At 41.1% G+C, this 22,397-nt stretch overlaps 1 protein-coding gene across 1 annotated transcript in view; it reads right to left on the reverse strand.

Annotated features, from left to right (window-relative positions):
• The window catches only part of cdh13 (cadherin 13, H-cadherin (heart)), a 971,374-nt gene that overhangs the window by 300,001 nt on the left and 648,976 nt on the right, over positions 1-22,397 (reverse strand). Inside the window, exon 7 of the mRNA XM_080186753.1 lies at positions 13,612-13,790. Coding sequence (XP_080042879.1) covers positions 13,612-13,790 — 179 coding nt within the window. The remainder of the gene's footprint in view (positions 1-13,611; positions 13,791-22,397) is intronic.

Genomic DNA, 22,397 nt, shown 5'->3' on the forward strand with positions numbered 1-22,397 from the left:
CCTGGGCAGCTGCTACGATTCCGTCATATAATGAACTTACAACTTCCCAGTCTATTTCATCAACCCACGCAGATCTGGAAATGGATCCTTGTAGATGAGGGCTAACTTATAAGAACTTGGCTAATGATCCCCTTTAGAAAGCTGCAACAGCAGCCATGTCATCACCAGGAGCACCATCAAGCAGGCCATCGGCAATTAAAACTGAAATTCAGGTGTCTCAGTCATTCAAAGGCAGTCTAATCTTTCCTGATGTAACTCAAAGTCTAATTTTGTTAAATTTGCATTGTGGGCATGGTTTGATGACGATCCATTTGATGATGGGGGCTTATCATTCATTGTTGCAGCAAGGGTTTGAAGAACAGTTACTCTTTGCTGCACATGCTGTGTGACATTGTGCAATGGAAGGGCCTCCAACCTAGTGAAGATGAGACCATGGGCAGAGACACAACCTCTGAGGAGGAGAATGATGAGGAACAGAAGGAAGAGGAGGAAGCCCAGATACATTGAGGCCTTTCCAATATAGATGAGGATGATGAGCCTGACAGTGGGAGAGCAGCAAGAAGACATGGACAAGCATCCAGGGGAGATACCCACAGGGGAGGGTTCATTGCCAGATGGGTTCATGCCCAGAATGGATTTTTGTAAGCTTCTCCAAAGGAACTAATGTCATTAGACAATCCCGGGTGACCTCCTTATAAGGATACTTATACTTTGAAACCAGTGTCTCTCAACGGAGAGAAACAACATCAATGAGTTATACTCTGTCACATTCTAACTGCACCAACTCTCTCCATCATCGCCATGATCACAAGCATCTTTCAAACAAACATAAGTCCCTTTTATCCTAGTTCCCTCACATGAATGTTGTTGACTGTAATAAGCCCTCAGAGGTGGAAGTCCCTTCACCAAAATTCCTTTATCTACAAGATCCAACAACACTATACAGAGTGCACACAAACAGCAGTCTACATCTGAAGTGCCAGAGGAACTGGCACTCCTGTTTATGTACAGAGCATGGGGCTCCCTGATTAGACCATCAATTTGACCCTAAATCAGGGAGTTCATATTCATGCAGGCCAACCCTGATTAAAATCATTACATTGACCATGAATGATGCACCCTTGCCACCAAATGGACCATCATCAAGCCATGCCCACAATGCAGATTTTTCAGGTGGAACATAATATTATGCATTGAGTCACATAAGGAAAGATTAGGGTAGCTGCCCAATAGCTTGGTCAAAGTGGAGTGTTTTTAAGGGACTGAGGGCAGCACAGGGGTAGAGATGTTTAGGAAGCAAATTACTGAAGGATGCATCCCCAAAAAATAGAGCAATTAAAATTAGGGATGCTTAAGAGGCCAGAATTAGAGGGGTTCAGATATTTTGGAAGATTATGGAGGTGGAGAAATTAAGATATAGGAAGGGGTGAGGTCATGAAGGGACAAGGGTGAGAATTTTACCTTTAACAAGTATGAGGATTATTCAGTATGAAGAAATCACCAACGGTTTGAGCCTCCGCTATGCAATATAAGCAATGAGGCCACCAAACAATATGTATGAAATTCCCCTACTTTGTAAGAAGTCTTCCAACTCCAGGTTAATGTCCAAAAGGTTTCTCTGGAATCACGGGCTTTTGGGACACTCCTCCTTCATCAGGTGATCGACCATCAGGACCACCATCAGGTACTCTCACCTGATGAAGTAGCAGCGCTCTGAAAGCTCATGATTCCAGATATACCTGGTGGACTTTAATTTGGTGCTGAGAGACTGCTTACTGAGCCCACCCCAGTCCAACGCTGGCATCTCCACATCATACATGTATTTTAACAAATGTATTCATACGTTTAAAACAAATAGTCTTTATTGAAACAGTGCACAATGGAATCTGAAGGAAGCATGTTATAATCATACAGCACAATCTCAGAGCACTAGAGCACTTCACTCAATGTTAGCTCCAGCAGAGCAAATGAAAGTTTTGAGGTCCCAATTACTGCATTTCTAGACTAAAGTTCCAACAGGAAATTTATCTTTTCCATAAAGTCCTACATTCAACTTGTTTTCTCTTTGAACCAAATCTCAACATTCAAAGCACGAATGTTCGTCATGGTTTGCAGCAACATAATTTTTGCCCAAAACCCGGTGTGGCAGGGATGGCGGAGGAGGCAGAATCTACATTTGCAGATTCTTAACTAGGAGTGGTAACTTTCATCTGATTCAAGATCAGGTTGAACACTGGGAGACAGAATGGAACAAAGGCCCAGCATCAGATCAGCCTCAGCAATGACAGCAGGAGCAACTTTTGCTGAGGTGTATCATATTCATTAGCAATGCTATCACACGTCGAGAACAGACCCCATGCGACCGTGCTTTTTCCAGCATCTTCTGGCAATAACAGCAAGCTTCTTACAGGGCTGACAACAGTCTGTATTTGTTAAAAGATTTTTTAAGGATCACAAATTACCAAAGAAAAGCAAGAAGATGCCAGGGATGCACAGGAGGTCAGTCATGTAAGAAAAAGGAAGATCATGTAACATTTTAAATAAGATCTTTTATCAGAACCATCCCCTGGAGAATGCCTAACTAATAGGTTAAACCATGGTTCCTTTTTTAAAATGCTAGTTTTCTGAAGTGCATTCCAAGCATTTTCCATTTCATGATCATTGCCAGCATCTGCCATTCTCTATTTATTTTACTCAATCATAGTTAATCAGATTTGACAGAATATACAGCATGAGAAAGAAGTCTTGCACACAAACTCAAATACAATCACATACATGCACGCATACGCACGCACGCACACACAACAGGATTTTCTGGTGCACTTGCCCCAAGGTCAGAAAACCCCACCTGAGGTCAACAGAAATTTGCATGGTCCATGCCCCACCCACAGTTCCTGTGGCAAAAAGGACACACACACAGACACACACATACACAATCACGCACACACACACACACGTTTCCCATCCTGCTGCATTGAATGGAGATTTAGTTGGGCACCAAATTCTTCGACTTCACTGCAGCGGGAGTGTGGCGTGAATGGCCAGTAAGAGCACTCCCTCTGTGTCTCCCACACATTCACATTCATGCAGGCACATTTTCAGACTGAATTCAAAAAGGAGTTAAGCCGCATCCAAAAGACCTCACATAACCCTCACAATGACAAAGTGAAGCTGAAAAGGAATAGTTAATGAGGTTTAATCGGAGCTCCTAAAAGTTATATTACATCCATTAGGATTACATTATATAAAATACATGATTAAAAACGCAACATTCATTGTGAAAGCGTACAGTGAGAGGGATTATAAGGAATGTTACCATGAAAAGAGTGATGATGGTAAGGATTACTTTAGCACCTGTGGCTCCAAAGTCAAATCAATTACAGTTAACAGGGAATAAATCAACACCCAAAGATAACTATAGGAACCCCAGTTTCCAGGAGGTGCATTGGCCTCCTCGCCATTTGTTCACCAGCAGCCAGAAGGTGGAGGGAAATGTAACGTGTGATTGTGCTATCATCTGACACTAAAGCAAATTTGCCTTTTCAGCACAAATATGTTTTCAGGTAAAGGATACATTAAACATAGTTCATTACAATGTTGTGAATGCCAATTCATTGAAAGGTTCCTAGGTATGGCTTATTTTGATTATGTATTACTGAGATGATTTTACCAAAAGTCAACCTAGTTTCCATATGAGTTTTGCTTTAACAGCGAGAAAGTAGTCTTGACTTATTGCTGTCAGTGTCCTTTCACAAGGGACCTTTATTACAAAGGACAGGATGTATTCATGTAGTGTAATTGGAACTTAATAAAGGACAGTTTGAGACCCTTTTGCTTTCAAGGCGGTGCTGCACTTTGACGGTAATCACGCTTTAACAAGGTGCAAACTACCGTTTGAACTGTCAGAAATATTAAGTGTACTTTATGTACTTTAACTAATGCCTTTGTAACTCGTAACCTGTTACTGCCATTTGCCTGATTATAGGTGCCTATCTAGTACCAAGAAGCAGTACATGCAATAAGAAATAGTATGAAGAGCAAGAGACTGAAGTTAGAACAGCACCTGCACAGGTATAATGGACAGAGAAGTCTTTCTTATTGAATTATCTGTGCTTGTATGTAAGCAATTAAATGCCTGTCTGCAATTAATTCGCTGGATAAACTAATGTCTTTATAGGTCAGCATAGCAACTAATAGTGTGCTGAGGAGATTCACATTATTCCAGAGAATTTCTTCTCTGCTGTCATCAGAATTTTGAATGGACCTACCTTATATCAAATTCTCTTCACTCTAACTATGACTAACACTACATTCTACACTCTCTCCTTTCCTTCTCCCTTATGTATCCTATGAACAGTATGCTTTGCATAGTGTGCAAGAAACAATATTTCTCATTGTATTCCAATCCATGTGACAATAATAAATCTAATCGAATCAAAAGAAACTCTGAGGCACTGATACGCTGAGTTCCACTATTGGCACTTAAAAACTACTTCTGATATGCCCTACGATTAGATCCTTTGAAGTCAAGGCATGTTGTCAGAAGAACCTCCAATATCATACCACTAATAGCTGTGAGACCCAGTCTACTCAGTCTGAAAACAAACTCAGATCTAGAAATGAAAGGCAAACTTGTCACACATTGAACTATCCAGAAGATTATTCCTTTGAAAACTACTACAGCACTCTTGAACTAGAAATGGAGTGTGCCAAAGCCTAGTGTAACGATGGACATTTTCTATTTCTTAAATTGCAATTCCATTAACTTCCATCTTTGGTTTTTGTATTGTAAAATCAATTCCTGGAGCTAGTTTCCCTGACATCTGGTGACACAGTTTTATAACCATCATATCCTTATGGCCTTCATCTTAGTAAAGTGCTTGATTTTATATTGTGTCGCTTTCACTCAACTTATCCAGATGATATTTTGCTCCAGTGATCAGCCTTGAGTTTAAGTTTACTCTTTAAGAAACAGCCCACCTCATTTCACAAGTTTTCCAATAAAAAAATCACAATTATATAACCACAAATTTCATATTTTAGATTTCATAATAGCAGCGGTCAAATGATAATCCAGCACAGAAGAAAGGGAGGATCAAAGTTTAATTAAAAGAAATACATTCTTTAAAGCTTAAACCACACACAAAAAGAAAATAGGTAAAAATATAATGATCTATGCCTAAAAAAGGACTTGGGTGAAGAAACACAGTAAATAAGCATGTAGTAATTGGATGCGGAACAATAATTAAGTGATAAATTCTAGTAATGAGATGGTGTATGAGGCAGTATAGCTTTAATGTGTTGAATAAATACCAGGATCCCATGGCAACAAATTTATACATTACGTAGAGGGTACAATGCCGCATGTTGGAGTTCAATACTAAATACAATGCTGTATACTATTTGCTAAACTAGCAGGTACAGGAAGCAATAACTGCACATATAAATGCCAACACCAGCGACCATTCACACATTGAGCAATTCCCTGGGCTTTTATTCTGAACATCTTTACTTTGAAAGTGATTTCTATTTACAAGGCTGGGCAGCTCTGCGGGTTTCTGCATCCAGTTATTTGTGCCACTGTCAAGAGGAGCAGACATATTCAAGTGATATAAGCCTGAGGGCTCGGTATCCTTGTCAGCTACATTGCATTGCAAGCAGGGTCGGTGGCTCGAACCTACTTTGTTGTTGATTAGTGGTTGGCAGTTGTATTTTGTTTGGTGAATGACATGATAGGGTTTAGTTGTCTTTTGGTAAATCCTTTGGACAATTTGACCTTTCAGTACAGGAGAATGTGGAAACTAACAGCACTGCTTAATGAAAAAATGTTGATTTCGCACTCTTTTCTACATCAATCATTACCTTGCACTTTTTAAAATTTTACTGTAAATTGTGCAATATCAATGGAAAAACAATAAATCAGAAACAAATTATTTCCTTTTATTTTGCCTCTTAAATCTAGGCATAACAATATCAAGAATAACTTTCATCCGTATAAAGCCTTTAGCATAGTCAAGCATCCCAAGATGTTTAAAACCGAATAACAAAGCATTTTCAATCACACTCATTCCAATTTTATTTCCAATAGTTCAGGGTGGAAACTAGGCCCAATCAGCCATGAGGTTTTGAGGATATAGACCCATCAGAGAAGATGCAGATCAAAATACAATCAAAACTCCCTTTAAGACAAATCTGCTCCCTGCTAACCTTGCTTCATAGGTTGCATAATAAAACAAAATCTTTATTTTTCTCTTTCAAAGGCCTTATCAAAGCACTTCCCTTTAAGGTTGAGTAGATTTAAGCAAGTCTATGAACTGCTAAGTGCTGAGGAGTACATTCATGGGATGTGGATGTCACTGACCAGGCCAGCATTTACTGCCCATCCCAAATTGCCATTGAGAAGGTGATGGTGAGCCACCTTCTTGAACCGCTGCCGTCCATGTGGTGGAGGTACGCGCTCACAGTGCTGTCAAGAAGGGCCCATTGATGAAGGAACTGTGATATATCTCTAAGTCAGGATTGTGAAATTAGTGTACTTTTTCATTTTTTTTAAATCATGTTCTCTGCAGTTCATGAGCTGGCCTTTTGGTTTCATTTTGGCACTGGTTGTCTGTTAAATGTTCTTTTATTGCTGCTTCAATTGCTTTTGTTTATTTTCACACTGGGCTCAGCTACTTTCTGGGATTTGTTTTATGACCCTGCATTGTTGGAGGGAAGGCTAGGTGGCAGGGCATGTGTTTTGGACAGATTTTATTCTTCATAGTGAATGCAAGGTTTCATTTTCAGCTTTGGGGCTGCTAGTTGTTGGTTTAGTTAGAAGCTGATCTTGTTTTCAAGTAGAAAGCAGTGTTTCCCTCTCTCCCTGGTATTTGAAATTCTGCTGGAAAGCTGGAAGCAAGGTTTTTGGCCTTCTTAGAGTGAAAATTCTGCCGCTGGAGGTTCACCAGCTAGTAACAAGAGTCTAACCCCAATATTTTGGGAAGCTGTACTGACTTCAAGCTTTTTAGGTGTTTTGTCTCTAGAGAACTGCAGCATTCAACGAAAGGACTAAGTTCTCGCATCCCGTGAGTATTTGTATTTTCTGTGCTAAACCTGTGGCAAGGGTTTTGTACTGGGAAGTTTGTTTGTTTGGAATGTTTTGAATACTTATTAAGGGTTAAACAATATCATGAGTTTTTTTGTTTGTAATTGGTAAACGTTGTTGTTAATTTTCTTTCTATACATGTGAGTTGTATTCTTAAATAAACTTTGTTTGATAAAAGCTCCTAATGGGTTAGTTCAATCATACCTGAAGGGAAGCATCTCATGCTCACCGTAGCCAAATTCATAAAACACTTCAGAGTCTCTGGCATGAATTATAACAGGATGGTGAATGAATTGGAGGGGGATTTGCAAACAGTGGGGTTTTCATGCATCTGCCACCCTTTTCCTTCTAGATGGCAGTGGGTTTGGAAGTGCTGTCTAAACAGCCTTGGTGAGCTCCTGCAGTGCATTTTGTAGATTGTACACATGGCTGCTACTGGGTGTCAGTAAATTTTTGTGAAAAGTTGCGAGTCAAATGAGCTACTTTGTCCTGGATGGTGTCAAGCTTTTTGAGTGTTGTTGGAATTGCACTTACCAAGGCAAGGGAAAAAATATTCCATCACATTCCTCGTACCTTATAGGTGGTGGACAGGTTTTTGGGAATCAGGAGGTTAATTACTCATTGCAGGATTCCTAGCCTGGTCTGCTCTTACAGCTACAGCATTTATATAGATAGTCCAGTTGAGCTTCTGGTCAATGGTAATCCCCAGGATGTTGGCCCTGGGGAATTCAGTCATAGTAATGTTATTGAATATTAAGGGGTGCAGGTTAGATTCTCTCTTGTTGGAGATGGTTGTTGCCTGTGTACTTGTGTGGCACGAATGTTACTTGCCACTTGTCTCCCCAAGCATGTGTATTGTCCAGATCTTGTTGCATTTGGACATGAGCTGCTTCAGAATTTGAGGATTTGCGAATGGTGTTTAACGTTGTGTAATCAATAGCAAACATCCCCACTTTCGACTTTATGATGGCAGGAAGGTCATTGATGAAACAGCTGCAGATGGTTGGGCCTAGGACACTATCCTGAGGGACTCCTGCATAGATGAGATGATTGACCTCCAAAACTGCAACAGTCCTTTGTGCTAGGTATGACTCCAACTAGTTTTTCCGCTGATTCCCACTGACTTCAGTCTTGCTGGGTCTCAGCAATGTCAGCCTTGGTCAAATGCAGCCTTGATATTAAGCACAGTCTTTTTCACCTCGCACTTAGGCATGGAAAGTGTGTGTTATCCTAGCCAGCGACGCCTACATCTTGTAAATAAATACAAAAAAATCCTCAAGTGTTCAGCTCTTCCGTCCATGTTGGAACCAGGGATGAAATGAGTCAGCAGTTGAGTGGGTGAAACCCAAATTGAGCATCCATGACTAGGTTTTGGCAAACAAGTGCCACTTGACTGCACTGTTAATGGCCCCTTCCATCATTTTACTGCTGATCGAGAGTAGACTGATGGGACGGTAATTGGCTGGATTGGATTGGTTCTGTTTTGTGCATATGGGCCACACCTGGGCGGGATCGATGCCAGTGTTGTAGCTGCACTGGAACAGTTTGGTTAGGGGCATGTCAATTTCTGGAGCACAAGTCGTCAGGACTATTGTCGGAATGGTGCCAGGGCCCATAAACTTTGCAGTATCCAACACTTCTAGCCATTTCTTGATCTCATCTGGAGTGAATCAAATTGGCTGAAGCCTGACATCTGTGAACCTGCGGACCTCCAAAGGAGGCTGAGATGGATCATCCACTCGGCACTTCTAGCTGAAGATTTATTTGTGGCACTGATATGCCCCTCCAACGGGTGGTTTAATTTTCCACAACCATTCATGGCTTGACGTGGCAGGACTGCAGAGGTTAGATCTGATCTGTTAGCTTTGGGATAGCTTAACTGCATTATTTGTTACTTATACTGTTTGGGATGCAAGCAGGTTGAAGAAGATTATATCAACTATGCTTTTTCTGTTGTTGGTTCCCTCACCACCTATCACTGAGCCAGCCTAGCAGCAATGTCCTTTTAGGATTTGGCTAGCTAGGTCAATGCTGCTATTGAGCCACTCGAGGATGACCATTGATGTCTCCCACACACACAGTACATTCTGCCACCTTGCCGCCCTCATTCCTTCCGCAAATGGTGTTCAACGTGGAGGTGTACTAATTTATCATGAAGGAGTTGGTGACAATACTTGATAATCAGCAGAAGGTTTCCTTGCCCACATTTCATCTGATGCCATGAGACTCCATGGGGTCCAGGGTCAATATTGAAGACTCCAAGGGCAGCTCCCTCCTAACTATATACCACTGCACCTTCACCACCTCTGCTGCTCTGTCCTGCCAGTGGGACAGGACATAGCCAGGCATGGTGTGGTGCTGTCTGGGACATATTCTCTGTAAGGTATGATCCAGTGACTGTATGCAGGGTCAAGAGGGCCAAGTTTACCATTGTCGCTTCCAGTGCCTAGGTCGATTAGTCTAAACCTCTGGATTACTGGTCCAGTGACATTGCCACTAAGCCATTGCCTCCCCAGTTCCCTCGCCGATACTCAGTGGTGTTGATCCTGCTCCGATAGTAGATGGTCAATTTGATATGGTGACAATTCAATTGAATTAACTCAACCAGTGTTTATATAACAGCAGCTCCTTAAAAATCTACAGGCCTTCTGATTCTGGCAGTTTGTATTTTTGAGGGAATTATTTTGTTTCATTATATTTTTATTATAAATTTTAACACTGAGAATTGAGTGTGAAGCTTGAAGTACAATAGAGGCACATGAAGAACAGGCAATGTATGCCTAATGTTCTTTTAAAAACCATCTCTTTATATGCTGCTGAGCTGGATTTTAAAAAATAATAGTGCGAGGAGTTTAAAACCACAGGGTTCTGTTCACCTGCAGACTCCAGTCATTTCCAAGCCAGTGACAAACACAATATGGTCATTAGCAAGGGAAAACCTAGCCAACAAGGGCTGATTAATCTTGGAGCAAAAGGTCTCAGCTGGAGTCACAATAAATTGGAGAAGATGAAGCAGATTTTCCCACTCCTGCACCTGGGTGTATCGAATTGTTTGGCCACAACTTATACAAGCACATTACATGAGGAGGGCTGCATGTCCCTAACAGAGACCAATATTTGTTAGTTAATTTCAATGCATGCGAGAGCAGGCAGGTTCCACGAGTTTGTGCTTCCTGCACGCAATTATTCTATATTAGCCCCACACTTAGGAACACCAGCGCACAATGATGAAGAGAACATCATCATTTGCTAAGAGGCGGAACAAGATCCAAACTCTTTGCTGGCGATGTGGGGCTAACCCGCAGAAATCGACCCACAGTAACTGTGCCTACTTTGCCAAAAGAAAGGGAAAGTATAACTGGGGTGCTAAGGCCAAAAGGAGAAACACAACTGGTACAAGCTGTCTGTGTAGTGCGCAAGAAACAATGCTTCTCACTGTATGTTAATACATGTGACAATAATAAATCAAATCAAATCAAATACAGGCTGGACGATGCGCCTGTAGATAGTGTGTCACTGATTCCGAATGGATTCTATGACGGGACCATCTCAACGTCCAGACATTCCATCATGGCTTCCTCGGACATTGCATAAACTACCAATAAACAAAGCTATGGTTTAGAAAACAAACATTCCACTGCTTTTAGGTGTATTTATATATGTGGACGAGCTGATCTGTGAAAAGAACAGATCTGAAGTGATTAAAGAAACGAAGGCAGTGTGGGACAAAACCTTTCTACACAACAAGTGATTAAGGTTTAGAATGCACTGCCTCTCAGTGTTGTGGAAACATATTTAATAGCAGCTTTCAAAGGAGGATTGGACAAATAATGAAGGGAAATAATTGAGATGATATGGAAAAAGAACCAGGGAATGAGACTGGCTGGATTTCTTTTTGAAAGAGTCGATATGTCAATAAGCCGGAATGTTGTTCTATGCCCCGATATTCTATGATTCCAGATATGTATACAAGGTATATTTCCTTGTACATATAATGTAATCAAATAATATCATGCCCCTCTATACACAGGAATGCTTATCCTGAATTAAACCTAATTTGGAACAGTTCAAATTTGATAACTTTCAATCTTTCAAATAATACTAAAAATGAGCCGAAGTTAGAGTGGTCACCATTGTATACTGCATAATCTCAAGTCACAGCCCAGGACTTAATGTTCAAGGAAGGTGCATTTTGAATGGGACAAAGATTCTTCATCTTTGTTTATCAACCTGTGAAACCATCCAACTTGCAACAATGGCAGGCTGCAAGAGCTGGAGAGAATTCTGGTTCACCCTCCTGATGAAAAACGGGAGCCTCTACCACTGCTATCCATAGCTCCAGGCTACAACATGCATGTAAAAACGCTCGTTGCCACAGCAACTCGGACTACCCGAGTGATTTGTAACACACCACCACACTACATAAAGAAAGGCAGGGATTGTTGTAGAATAAAGCACCCGACTATGATGAATTTCATCAGCTCATTGTAAAAAAAAGTGATACAGGTTTGTATGGTCAACCATGGAGAACTCGGCCAACATCAATAAACTGAATGATTCCTGTTACCTGCCTGGTATATTGGCTTAATTGATTTCACAGTTCACTCATCCTGAGGAATACAATGTGAAAGAAGTATTCAATGCAAGAATTATTCTCACACACAAATACTGATATTAAGTAGTAACTATCACTAATTTAGCATGTTTATATTATGAGTGCAGTATGTATGCCTAATATCCCATTTGCAGTTTGTCATTATAATCCAACCTATTGAAATATAAACCAGAGATAACACATCTGCCAGAAATGTTTGAGATTTTTGAAATGCATATTATAATAAATGTTTCCAGTCAACAGAGGCTGGACTAATAAATCAATGCATCTTTCCTTGAAATTAACTAGCCATGCCGTAACTGTTTATAGATTATTTCAATGTTCAGATTAATTTAGTGAATTTATCCATATTTTGGAAAATGCCACATTATTTACCTTCAGCAAACTCATTAGCTACTATTTAAATATTGAGGCACACAATGTCTTTGCATAATGTTAGGAACTATCTTTAAGAGAAAGCATATTTAAAACAATCCTTAACAGTCCATACAGAAAGGATTTTAATATGATTGCTCTGCTGGTGAAGCAGTAAAAATTAAACTACCTATCAAGTGCTTTTGACATATTACAGCAAGCGATAGAACACTAAGTAAATGCTTTTGCATATATTGAAATGGGTTCTTTGTGTAATGTGTCAAAATTTGGACTGCTTCTTTTTTAATATCAGTATTTAATGCTAATACGACGTGTTCAGAAAATAATGAGCAATGTGAAATAGGCCAGTAGATCACAACATCTTCCATCTGTACAAAGCCTCAAAATGGGGAAAAAAATCCCAAAGCTGTTCGCAGAGGCATAATCAAAGAAATGAGCTCCAAGTTAAAGAGGAATACATTTGCAACCTCTCTAAAACCTGCATAAAGAGGTTAATGTTAAGGATGATCTTGAAAGGAAGAAAATAAATCCAGGGTTCGGAGCTTAGATGGTTCTAGGCCCATGTTGCCAAAACGATGAAGGATTCGCTGAAAAAAGGACTCGGAGGAAGAGAGAGTTCACAGGATTGATACAGCTGGAGGATGCCGCTGGCGGAGGGAATGGAAGGGTTTTGAATATGAGGATGAGAATTTCATATCTGAAGTTTGGGGAGGCTAACAGCCACCGAAGGTCAGTGAGGGCAAAGATGATGGGTGAGTGGGACATTGGATATGTGTATCAGGGGTCTTGATGAGGTGACATTTACTGAGGATGGGGATGAAAGGTCAGTCGGAAGAATATGAGAGCAATCGAGGTTGAAGGTGAAGGTCTCAGCAGCAGATAGGCTGAGGTAGGTTGAAGATAAGCAGCGTTACTGAGGCGAAGTATGGAGAGGATTTGGGATTTGGAACGTTGCTGAGGGTTGATTCAGATACCAAGGATGTGAATATCCATGTTCAGCCTGAGTCAGTGAATTCTGGAGGGAGTGGAATTTGAAACAAAGACATGAAGCTATAGAAACTGCAGCAACGTCTGACATTTGGACTTGGTAATCTTCCACTCAAGACGTAGGCCAATGGTTTAAAAGGTTACAAATGTGCGATGCTGCATCTGACTAGGAAAGGATTAGGCAGCGAGACTTAGTCCAAGCTAACAATGAACATTCTGTTGACTTGTGGGGAGCAACATCATGCAGACGTTAACTTCCTGCACCATAATTTCCTCTTGGCTGAAGGAGGTTAACATGAAGATAAATAAAACAAACTTGACAAAACAAATCACACTAAAGGTTACTCTAGAAATTAATTATGATGCTGAATTCATATTGCACTTTACTTTGTCTGACATTACAGATCTTTGTGTTTAAAACCAAAAGTCCAACATGGACAGAGTTACTAATGATTACGGTTTTCTGATTTTGCAATGTGCTCCGGAAATAGGCTTTGTGCTGAATCATTGGTCATATAAACATAGTAATCATGATAGAACCTTCACTCACCTCTCGGTCCAAGATTGAAGGTGGCACCACGGTGACAATGTCTCCTTTCTCTGGATCGATGTAGAACATGTTTGGAGAGGGTGTCTCTGGTGTCTGTTTGATGATGCTGTAGCGCAGAACTGCGTTGTCTGTGTTGGGGTCATCGGCATCATAAGCTGTCATTCGCATTACAGTAGTTCCTGGAATGAGAGTTAGAATGACAATTTGTATCACTTTTTTTTCACTTTTACCAGCAGTTAACATAATTGTCAGTGTGTGCTCTCCTGATATTTTCCTATTCAGCCCCTACCCTGCCTCAGTGTTGTGTCCAACAATCTCATTAAATATACTGTTAGCACTGAAGGTCGGGTGCAAATACCAGCAGTATTGCAGCTTCCCAAGCCACCAGCACCATACATCTAATTTATCTTTCCTCTATAGTTCCTCCAAAGAGTTACGTGAGGAGGCAGTGGCGTAATGGTATTATCACTGGATTAGTAACCCTGAGACCCAGGTAATGCTCTGGAGATCTCGTTTCGAATCCCACCATGGCAGATGGCGAAGTTTGAATTAAATAAAATCTGAAGTAAAAAGACTGATGATGATCATTTTCATCACTGGTTCACTAATGCCCTTTTAGGGAAGGAAATCCACTGTCCTTCCCTGCTGTGGCCTTGTAAACGTGTGACTCCAAATCCACAACAGTGTTGTTGACTCCTAACTGCCCTCTTAAATGGCCTAGCAAGCCATTCAGTTCAAAAGACAATTAGGGATGAGCATCAAATGCTGGCCCAGCTAGCGATACCAATATCCCATGTAAGAATTTAAAAATATGAAAAACTGACTGGCTTGGGAGTATTGGCACCTGATTAGGAAATAATTACCAATGAGGGACAGATTCATATGAAGGCCTGGATTTTAGCATGTTGGGATGACTCAAAAGTCCATTAAAAATGGCGGCCATGTCCTTATTTCAGGATTTCCAATCCTATTCCCGGGCTGCCTGATTTTTGGAATGCCTTTAAAGGATGCTGGTAGGTCCCTGTAAAAGGCCCAGTATCCAGTACTGGCCAGCTCCATTGCAGAAACAGGCATCTCCTACTCCTCTGTAATTATCATGGAGTCGGATCAGGTTTTCAAAGAGTGGTGATGTATAGTCCCTCAGAGGAGCGGTGAATACTAATCTAGGTGAGGGATCTTACAAAGGGTAAATTCAAAAGTTCTCCTCTTGCCTGTACTTCAGTGGCACTTGCATGTCCACTGACCCACCATACACTGTACAGGACCAATCAACCCCATTGCAACAGTAGGGTGTGTGAAAATAGTATAGATTTTTTAAAAAATGAATCCATTCTGTGTTGAAAAAATGTCACTTCACTTCAGAGTGTCAATCATCCAAACCTTTTAAAGGATCAATAACAGAACCCAGAAAACCTTGAAACTACTCAATCTTGTGTAAACAAACATTGCAAATTGACAGTAGAGATGAGAGAACTTGAACTATCAAGCAAATAATGTTTTCTCTGGTGTGCAAGTGTTTCAGTACTCTGATGGTTGTCTGTGCTCTAAAGCGAGCATACATAATTAGGCATGGCTGTGAGCCCAGGTATCCATTAAGCTTGTCACAGTTGTTGAAGCCAGAAGTCCAGCATCACTTGGAGGTCTACTGGCTTTTCTCCCGCTTCTGTCTAATGAGTCATAAGTTAACACAACTAGCACAAAAAAAACTTGTTTGTAAAAGATTATTCCGTTTTGTACTTCCTCAATGGTTGAAACAGAATCTCAAATATTTAGGAGCTCATCACTGGACTTTAAGTGAGTTTTCTGTTTCAATAAACAGTATCAATCATAGTTGGTTTACAGAAATTCTCCAAGGGCAAAAGTACACTCAAATCTATTCAAAAGTGTGTTGGCATCTATGCCAAGAGGAAGGGAGAAGATCTCAGTGATACGCTGGCAACAATGAGAATGGCAGCTGCAGAGGAAGATTCATCTTACAAAATCATTACCATTTAAATCACAGAATCACAGAATTGTTACAGCACAGGAGGAGGCCATTTGGCCCATCACATCTGCGCCAGCTCACCAAACAAGCATCATGGCTCATTGCCAATCTCTTGCATTTTTCCCATGCATCTACACATTGTTTCTATTCAAGTAATCAATGCCCTCTTGACAGAAATGATTTCATGGTCATCATTAGACTTTTAATTCCAGATTTTTATTGAATTAAAATTTCACCATCTGCCATGGGTCCCTGGAGGATTAAAGTTACATGAAAGTTAAACAAAAAACTGAGATTTTTGATATGGAAACAAGCAGATTTTCAAGACAAGTTCTTGTGGTCTTGTTGGAAAGATGCCTCAGACTGTTTTACAATGGGAATTTATTTCTGGGGATAAAAAGTAATTTTCAAACATTCACAGATGATCCCTTAGAATGCTGACTGAAACCTGCTTTGTATTTCCATAAAAGTGATAAGTTCCATAAAAGTGTAAGTTCCTTAAAACTGGTAAGTCAACAACGCTTTGGGAGGAATTCTCCAAGTCTCCACCGATACTATCAATGGCAGGCAGGGAGTAGAGATTTCAGAGGGAGGCCCAGAAATCGCTTTCATGTCGGTGTGAAATTATAGTGGAATTTTCCAATGCTTCCCACCCTAGCAGACCTGGAACCCATCTGGAAGCCAGCAGGAAACCAATTTGCATTCCGCTAATGGGATGCAGATGAAGGTTTGACTGGAATTCTCCCCCCTTGCTCGATTCTCCACAACACCAGCGAGAAACCACACCAGCTCAGAATATATCTGGACAAATAGGCATGGAAGAGTTGGGAATTGCCTGAAGGCTGTTTGTGGTTGCCTCCGGAGCTTGGGATGGAGGCAGCCAGCATCCTTGGAACACCAGAGCAGTGGGTTGGGGGGGTGGAAGGGGAAGGGAGAATGGGGGGCCTCTTTCAGGTACATCTTCCAGTTTGGTGTCTTCAAGGACATCCATCTTCCTGCCTTGGAGATCCATCTTCTTTCTTCGGGAAAGTTTTTTTTAAAGTTTATTTCCTTCTTCAACAGTGATGTCAGGCACATGTTCTGACAATGGGATGCACATCATCTAGCCCACTTGAACATGGAAGATGGAGCATTATTAATTACACTAGGACCCAACGCACCCTGGACATACTCTCGTTCACCTTCTTCTGTCAGGAAAAAGAAACAAGAGTCTGAGGCTACATATCAACCAACTCAAAAATATCTTCTTCCCTGCTGCCATCAGACATTTGAATGGAATTACCTTATATTAAGTTGATCTTTGTCTACACCCACCACGACTCTAACAAACGTTCTGCACCCTCTCCTTTCCTTCACTATGTATGGTATGCTTTCTGTAGCATGTGAGAAACAATGCTTTTCACTGTATACTAATACATGTGGCAGTAAGGAATCAAATCAAATAAAGAAATGTTGGACAATTTTTAGGAATGTCCTATCTCTTGATGGCTACCTGGTTAGCTCCTTGTTGTACAGTGTGATCTATGTGTTGAGTGAGGGCAGACTCGAGCTCAGCCCTAACCGCTATGTTTGAGCAGCTTACTAGTGCTCATTATCCAGTCTCAGGTTTTCTGAACTGGCTGAATTGTAAAAGGGCATGGGAGCACACTGAAGAATAAGTCTGCACCTTCAAGAGAGTAAAGGAGAAAATAAGAAGGTGCAGTTCAATTTATTTTTCACAAGGTGGTCAGAAAGTATGGATGGAAAATATTTGTAAAAGCAGAAAAAGGTCATACCAGCTTTCAGAAATAATATTAACTTCACATTTCCATAAATGTCAAATTTGCGAGGTCTGATCTTACTTTGACCCAGTGTTCTGATGTAGGTCAGGTAAATTCATTATAGTTCTTCATACAGGGCACATTGTGCAAAAGCACACAAAAGGACTTGTTCCTTGCTGCGTTTATATAAGGCCTGAACATCCTTGATATAAGAACATAAGAAATAGGAGCAGGAGTAGGCCATCTAGCCCTTCGAGCGTGCCCCGCCATTCAATAAGATCATGGCTGATCTGTCGTGGCTCAGTTCCACATTCCCGCCCTCTCCCCATAACCCTTCATCCCCTCTCTTATCAAAAACCCATCAACCCGCGTCTTAAAAACATTTAGCGAGGCAACCTCCACCACTTCAACGGGCAGAGAATTCCAGAGATTCACCACCCTTTGAGTGAAGAAGTTCCTCCTCAACTCCGTTCTAAACCTCCCCCCCTTTATCTTGAGGCTGTGCCCCCTAGTCCTACTGTCCTTTCTGAGTGGGAAGAGTCTCTCCACCTCCATCCTATCCATCCCATTCATCATCTTATATGTCTCAATGAGATCTCCCCTCATTCTTCTAAACTCTAACGAGTACAAGCCTAGTTTATTCAGCCCCTCCTCATAGCTCAACCCCCTCAACTCCGGCATCAGCCTAGTAAACCTCCTCTGCACTCCCTCCAAGGCCAAAATATCCTTGCGTAAGTACGGCGCCCAAAACTGCACACAGTACTCCAGCTAGGCTTGAACATCCTTGAAATCTTATGACAATGGCTGCAAAGAATCCCATGTGATCTGAGAATCCAGTTTAAAATTCTCTTAAGTTGAAAAAAAATTCTGCCACATCTACCAGACATTTCAAATCACTTTACAGATAATTGAAATGTAGTTACTGTTGTAAAGTAAGAGCCTGCACATTCTCGCCATGTCTGCGTGGGTTTCCTCCAGGTCTTCCACTTTCCTCACAATCTGAAAGATGTGCTGTTAGGTGCACTGGACATGATAAATTCTCCCTCAGTGTACCCGAACAGGTGCTGGAATGTGGCAACTAGGGGATTTTCACAATAGCTTCATTGCAATGTTAATGTAAGCCTACTTATGACACGAGTAAATAAATCTTAAAAATAAACTTTAAATAAACAGTAGCCAATTTGTATGCAGCAAACTCCCATAAATACCAACATGATAATGCCCAGCTATTCCTTTTTTGTTGATGTTAATTGATGGATGGATATTGGCCAGGACATTGGGCATTAATCCCCTGCTCTTTGTTGAAAGAGTACTTTTACATAAGGTCTCAGTTTAATATCTCATCTGAAAGAAGGCACCTTCCACAGTGCTGCACTCTCTCAGTACTGCACTGGGGAGCCAACTTTGATTTACGTAGTCAAGCTGTCTTACTGGGACGTAAACCAAGGACCTGGAGACTCAGAGCTGGGTATGCTACCAATCGTGGCTAAGGCTACGAAGTGAAGCCAAACACTTTTTCGTCCTGGTTTGTTAACAATTGAACTGACGATACATGATGCTTGGAACATAAAACTTCTTACTAAGTAGAGCTGCAGCTAGACTTTAACTGTCTGCATCATAATTTCAATAGAATAACACCCTCACCAATTTGATATTCTGAAGATAATTGCTGTGTTTTTTTAGTAGACCATTGGTTCATTCTGGTAAAGTTACGAGTACACAATGTTCTAAAATCTCCACACTCTGAATAATTCTGATTTAAACTTGGGTCTTGCTGCAACTGAAGAAAATGTTCAGTCCATGTTCTAGCAAGCCATTTAACTAGGGTGGGAGATATGGATTTGAGCTAAATGGTGAGGGGTAGCGATCATAGAATCATAAAATCTGAGAATCCCACAGTGCAGAAGGAGGCCATTCATCCCATTGAGTCTGCACCGACCACAACCCCACCCAGGCCTTATCCCCATAACCCTCATGCATTTACCCTAGCTAGTCTCCCCTGACACTAAGGGGCAATTTAGCATGGCCAATCCACTTTACCCGCACATTTTTGGACTGTGGTAGGAAACCAGATCACATAAGAGCAGATGTAAATTAAAGAGAAAGAACAAGGCAATAGAGCAGGGTAGTGATAGGTTTAAAGTTTATTTATCAGTACCACAAATAGGCTTACATTAACACTGCAATAAATTTACTGCAAAAATCTCCTAGCCGCCACACTCTGGCTCCTGTTCGGGTACACTGAGGGAGAATTTAGCATGGCCAATGCACCTAACCAGCACACCTTTTGGACTGTAGGAGGAACCAAAGCACTCGGAGGAAACTCGCGCAAACACAGGGAGAACATGGAGACTCCACACAGTCAGTGACCCAAGCTGGGAATTGAACCTGGGTCCCTGACGCTATGTGTGCTAATTACTGTGCCACCCTGGGCAGTGATAACCACAGTTTGGCAGGAAAGGACAAGAATGTATAAACTTAAGAGTGTGCAAGCAGGGAATCAGATTTATTTGTTCATGGGATGTAGGCATCGCTGACTGGGCATTTAAGAGTCAACCAGCTGTGGGCCTAGAGTTGCAGAATGTGGAATGCAGTTGTCAGGTAAAGATGGCAGATTTCCTTTCCTAAAAGACATTTGTGAAACAGATGGGTTTTTACGACAATCGACAATGGTTTCATGGTCAGCATTAGAATTTTATTGAAATCAAATTTCACCATCAGTCATGATGGGATTCGAATCCGGGTTCCCAGAGCATTACCCTGGGTCTATGGATTACTAGTCCAGTGACAATACCACCATGCCATTGTCTCCCTACTGTAGGACTGAGTATACAGGAAGAAATAATGGAGGCTTGTAAGAACAGTACTGCAATAATCATAGGTGATTTTAATCTTCATATAGATTGAACAAATCAGATGGGCAGAGATCGCCTGAAGAATGTGCTTATAGAATGTATTTGGGACAATTTCTTAGAGCAGAATGTTCTCATGTCAACCAAGGGAGCAGGCTATTTTAGACTTGGTAATGTGCAAAGAGACATGAATTAATTACCTCAGAGTAAAAGAGCCTCCAAGCAAAAGACACGATTGCATGATAGAATTTCACATTCAGTTTGAGAGAGAAAAGTGCAAGTCTAAGATGAGTGTTTAAAATCTGAATGAAGGTAAATATAAAGGGATAAAAGCTGAATGGCTGGAGTGAATTGAGAAGCTAAGCTACAAGGTAGGATATTAGAGATGAGGTGTCAGAACTTTATGGGGATATTTAATAATCCTCAGAGTTTGTCCAATAAGAAGGTCTTTGAGAACGATTTATCATTCATGGTTGAATGAGCAAGTTAAGGATAGTTTCAAATTGAAAGAAACATTGCCAAAACTTGTAATCAGTCAGCAGATTAATCAAATTTTAAGTCCCAAATCTGGCTTCCCTACCCTCTTAGCCTATCACCACAAACCCCAATTGCTCCTCATGACCCCCCAATCCCCCTCTACCCTCCCTCTCCAACTTGAGACCCCTTTCACTTGCTTGGATCTCCAGTTCCCGAGACTTAAATCTCAGGCAGCTTTGTGCAGTTCCCCTTCTGCCCACTGCAGCGCTGTTGCGGCAAGGATTGGAGAGTTGTTGGCCAGAATGTGCGATAGCTCTCCAAGGCAGGACTTCCTCCATTTATTGCCAATCAACAGTCATTTGTGCGTATTTTAGCTGCGGGGAGGATGTGTTCCTGGCCAATTCTTCGGATAGCGGAGCCCAATCCCTTGCCATTCTAAAAATTCAGGCCTATAAATATTTAAATAGAAAAGAGTAACTAAAGCCAGTGTTTGCCCTCCAGAGAGAGAGAGAGAGTCTGGGCAACTGATAATGGAAAAACAGCAATTTTGGTCTCCTTATCTGAGGAAGGATGCTCTTCTCAGCAGAAGACTTAAAAAAACTTCACAAAGATACTTAACTCAAACCAAGAGGTGAACAGAAAAGGGGAATTGAAAGCAAACTCTATCACTAGGGAAAAGGTGCTCAGAAAACAATTAGACCTAAAGACTGACAGGTCCCCAGGACCTGTATCTCAGGGTCTTAAAAGAATTGGCTACAGAGATAGTAAATACATTAAGAACATAAGAACCTAAGAAAATAGGAGTAGGAGTAGGCCATCTAGCCCTTCGAGCCTGCCCCGCCATTCAACAAGATCATAGCTGATCGGAAGTGGATCAGTTCCACTTAATTGGAAGTTTGGTTATAATCTTCCAAAATACCTTAGATTTTTGAAGGGTCCCAGTGTAATTTAGTGCAATACTTTTATTCACAAAAAAGAGGGTGACAGAAAATGGGAAACTACAGGCCAGTTAGCCTAACATTTGTCATTGGGACATTGCTAGAGTCCATTATTAAAGTGGTTAGATACAAAGAAAGTCACAAATGAAGAAGTCGAGTTAATATGGTGTTGTGAAAGGGAAATTGTGTTTAACTAATTTTGTAAAATTATTTGGAGGAGTAACAAGCAAGGCTGGATAAAAGGGAACCTATAGATATGGATTTCCAGAAGCCTTTTGATAAGGTGCCACATCAAGTTTACTACACAGGAAAGATTTTATAGTGCTCATATTAGTACAGATAAAGGATTGGTTAGCTGACAGGAAACAGAGATTAGGAAACAATGGGTCTTTTTCAGGTGGCCATCAGTAACTGTAGAGAATCAGAGGGCTCAGTACTGGGACTTTGACTATTTACGATCCACATCAATGACTTTGATGGAGGTGCTGAAGGTATGGCAGCTAAATTTTCTAATGACACCAAGAAAGGAAGGAAAGTAAGTTGTAAGAGAACATGAAGAATCTGCAAAGGAATTTAGATAAATTGAGTGGACAAAATTTTGACAGATGCAGTAAATTGTGGGAAAATGCAAACTTGTCTGGCTGAGGAGGCAAGTAGGATGAGAGTGGAATTAGGGGTGTCAAGCTTATTAACTTAATGTTATTTAAAAGGCAAATCAGGCTAAGGCTCTTCCTGGGCATGAGTCTGATTACATCACCAGCAGTGGGGAGAGGAG

Source organism: Carcharhinus amblyrhynchos, chromosome 4, assembly GCF_965287045.1.
Source record: "Carcharhinus amblyrhynchos chromosome 4, sCarAmb.v2.hapA, whole genome shotgun sequence".
Taxonomy (NCBI): Eukaryota; Metazoa; Chordata; class Chondrichthyes; order Carcharhiniformes; family Carcharhinidae; genus Carcharhinus; species Carcharhinus amblyrhynchos.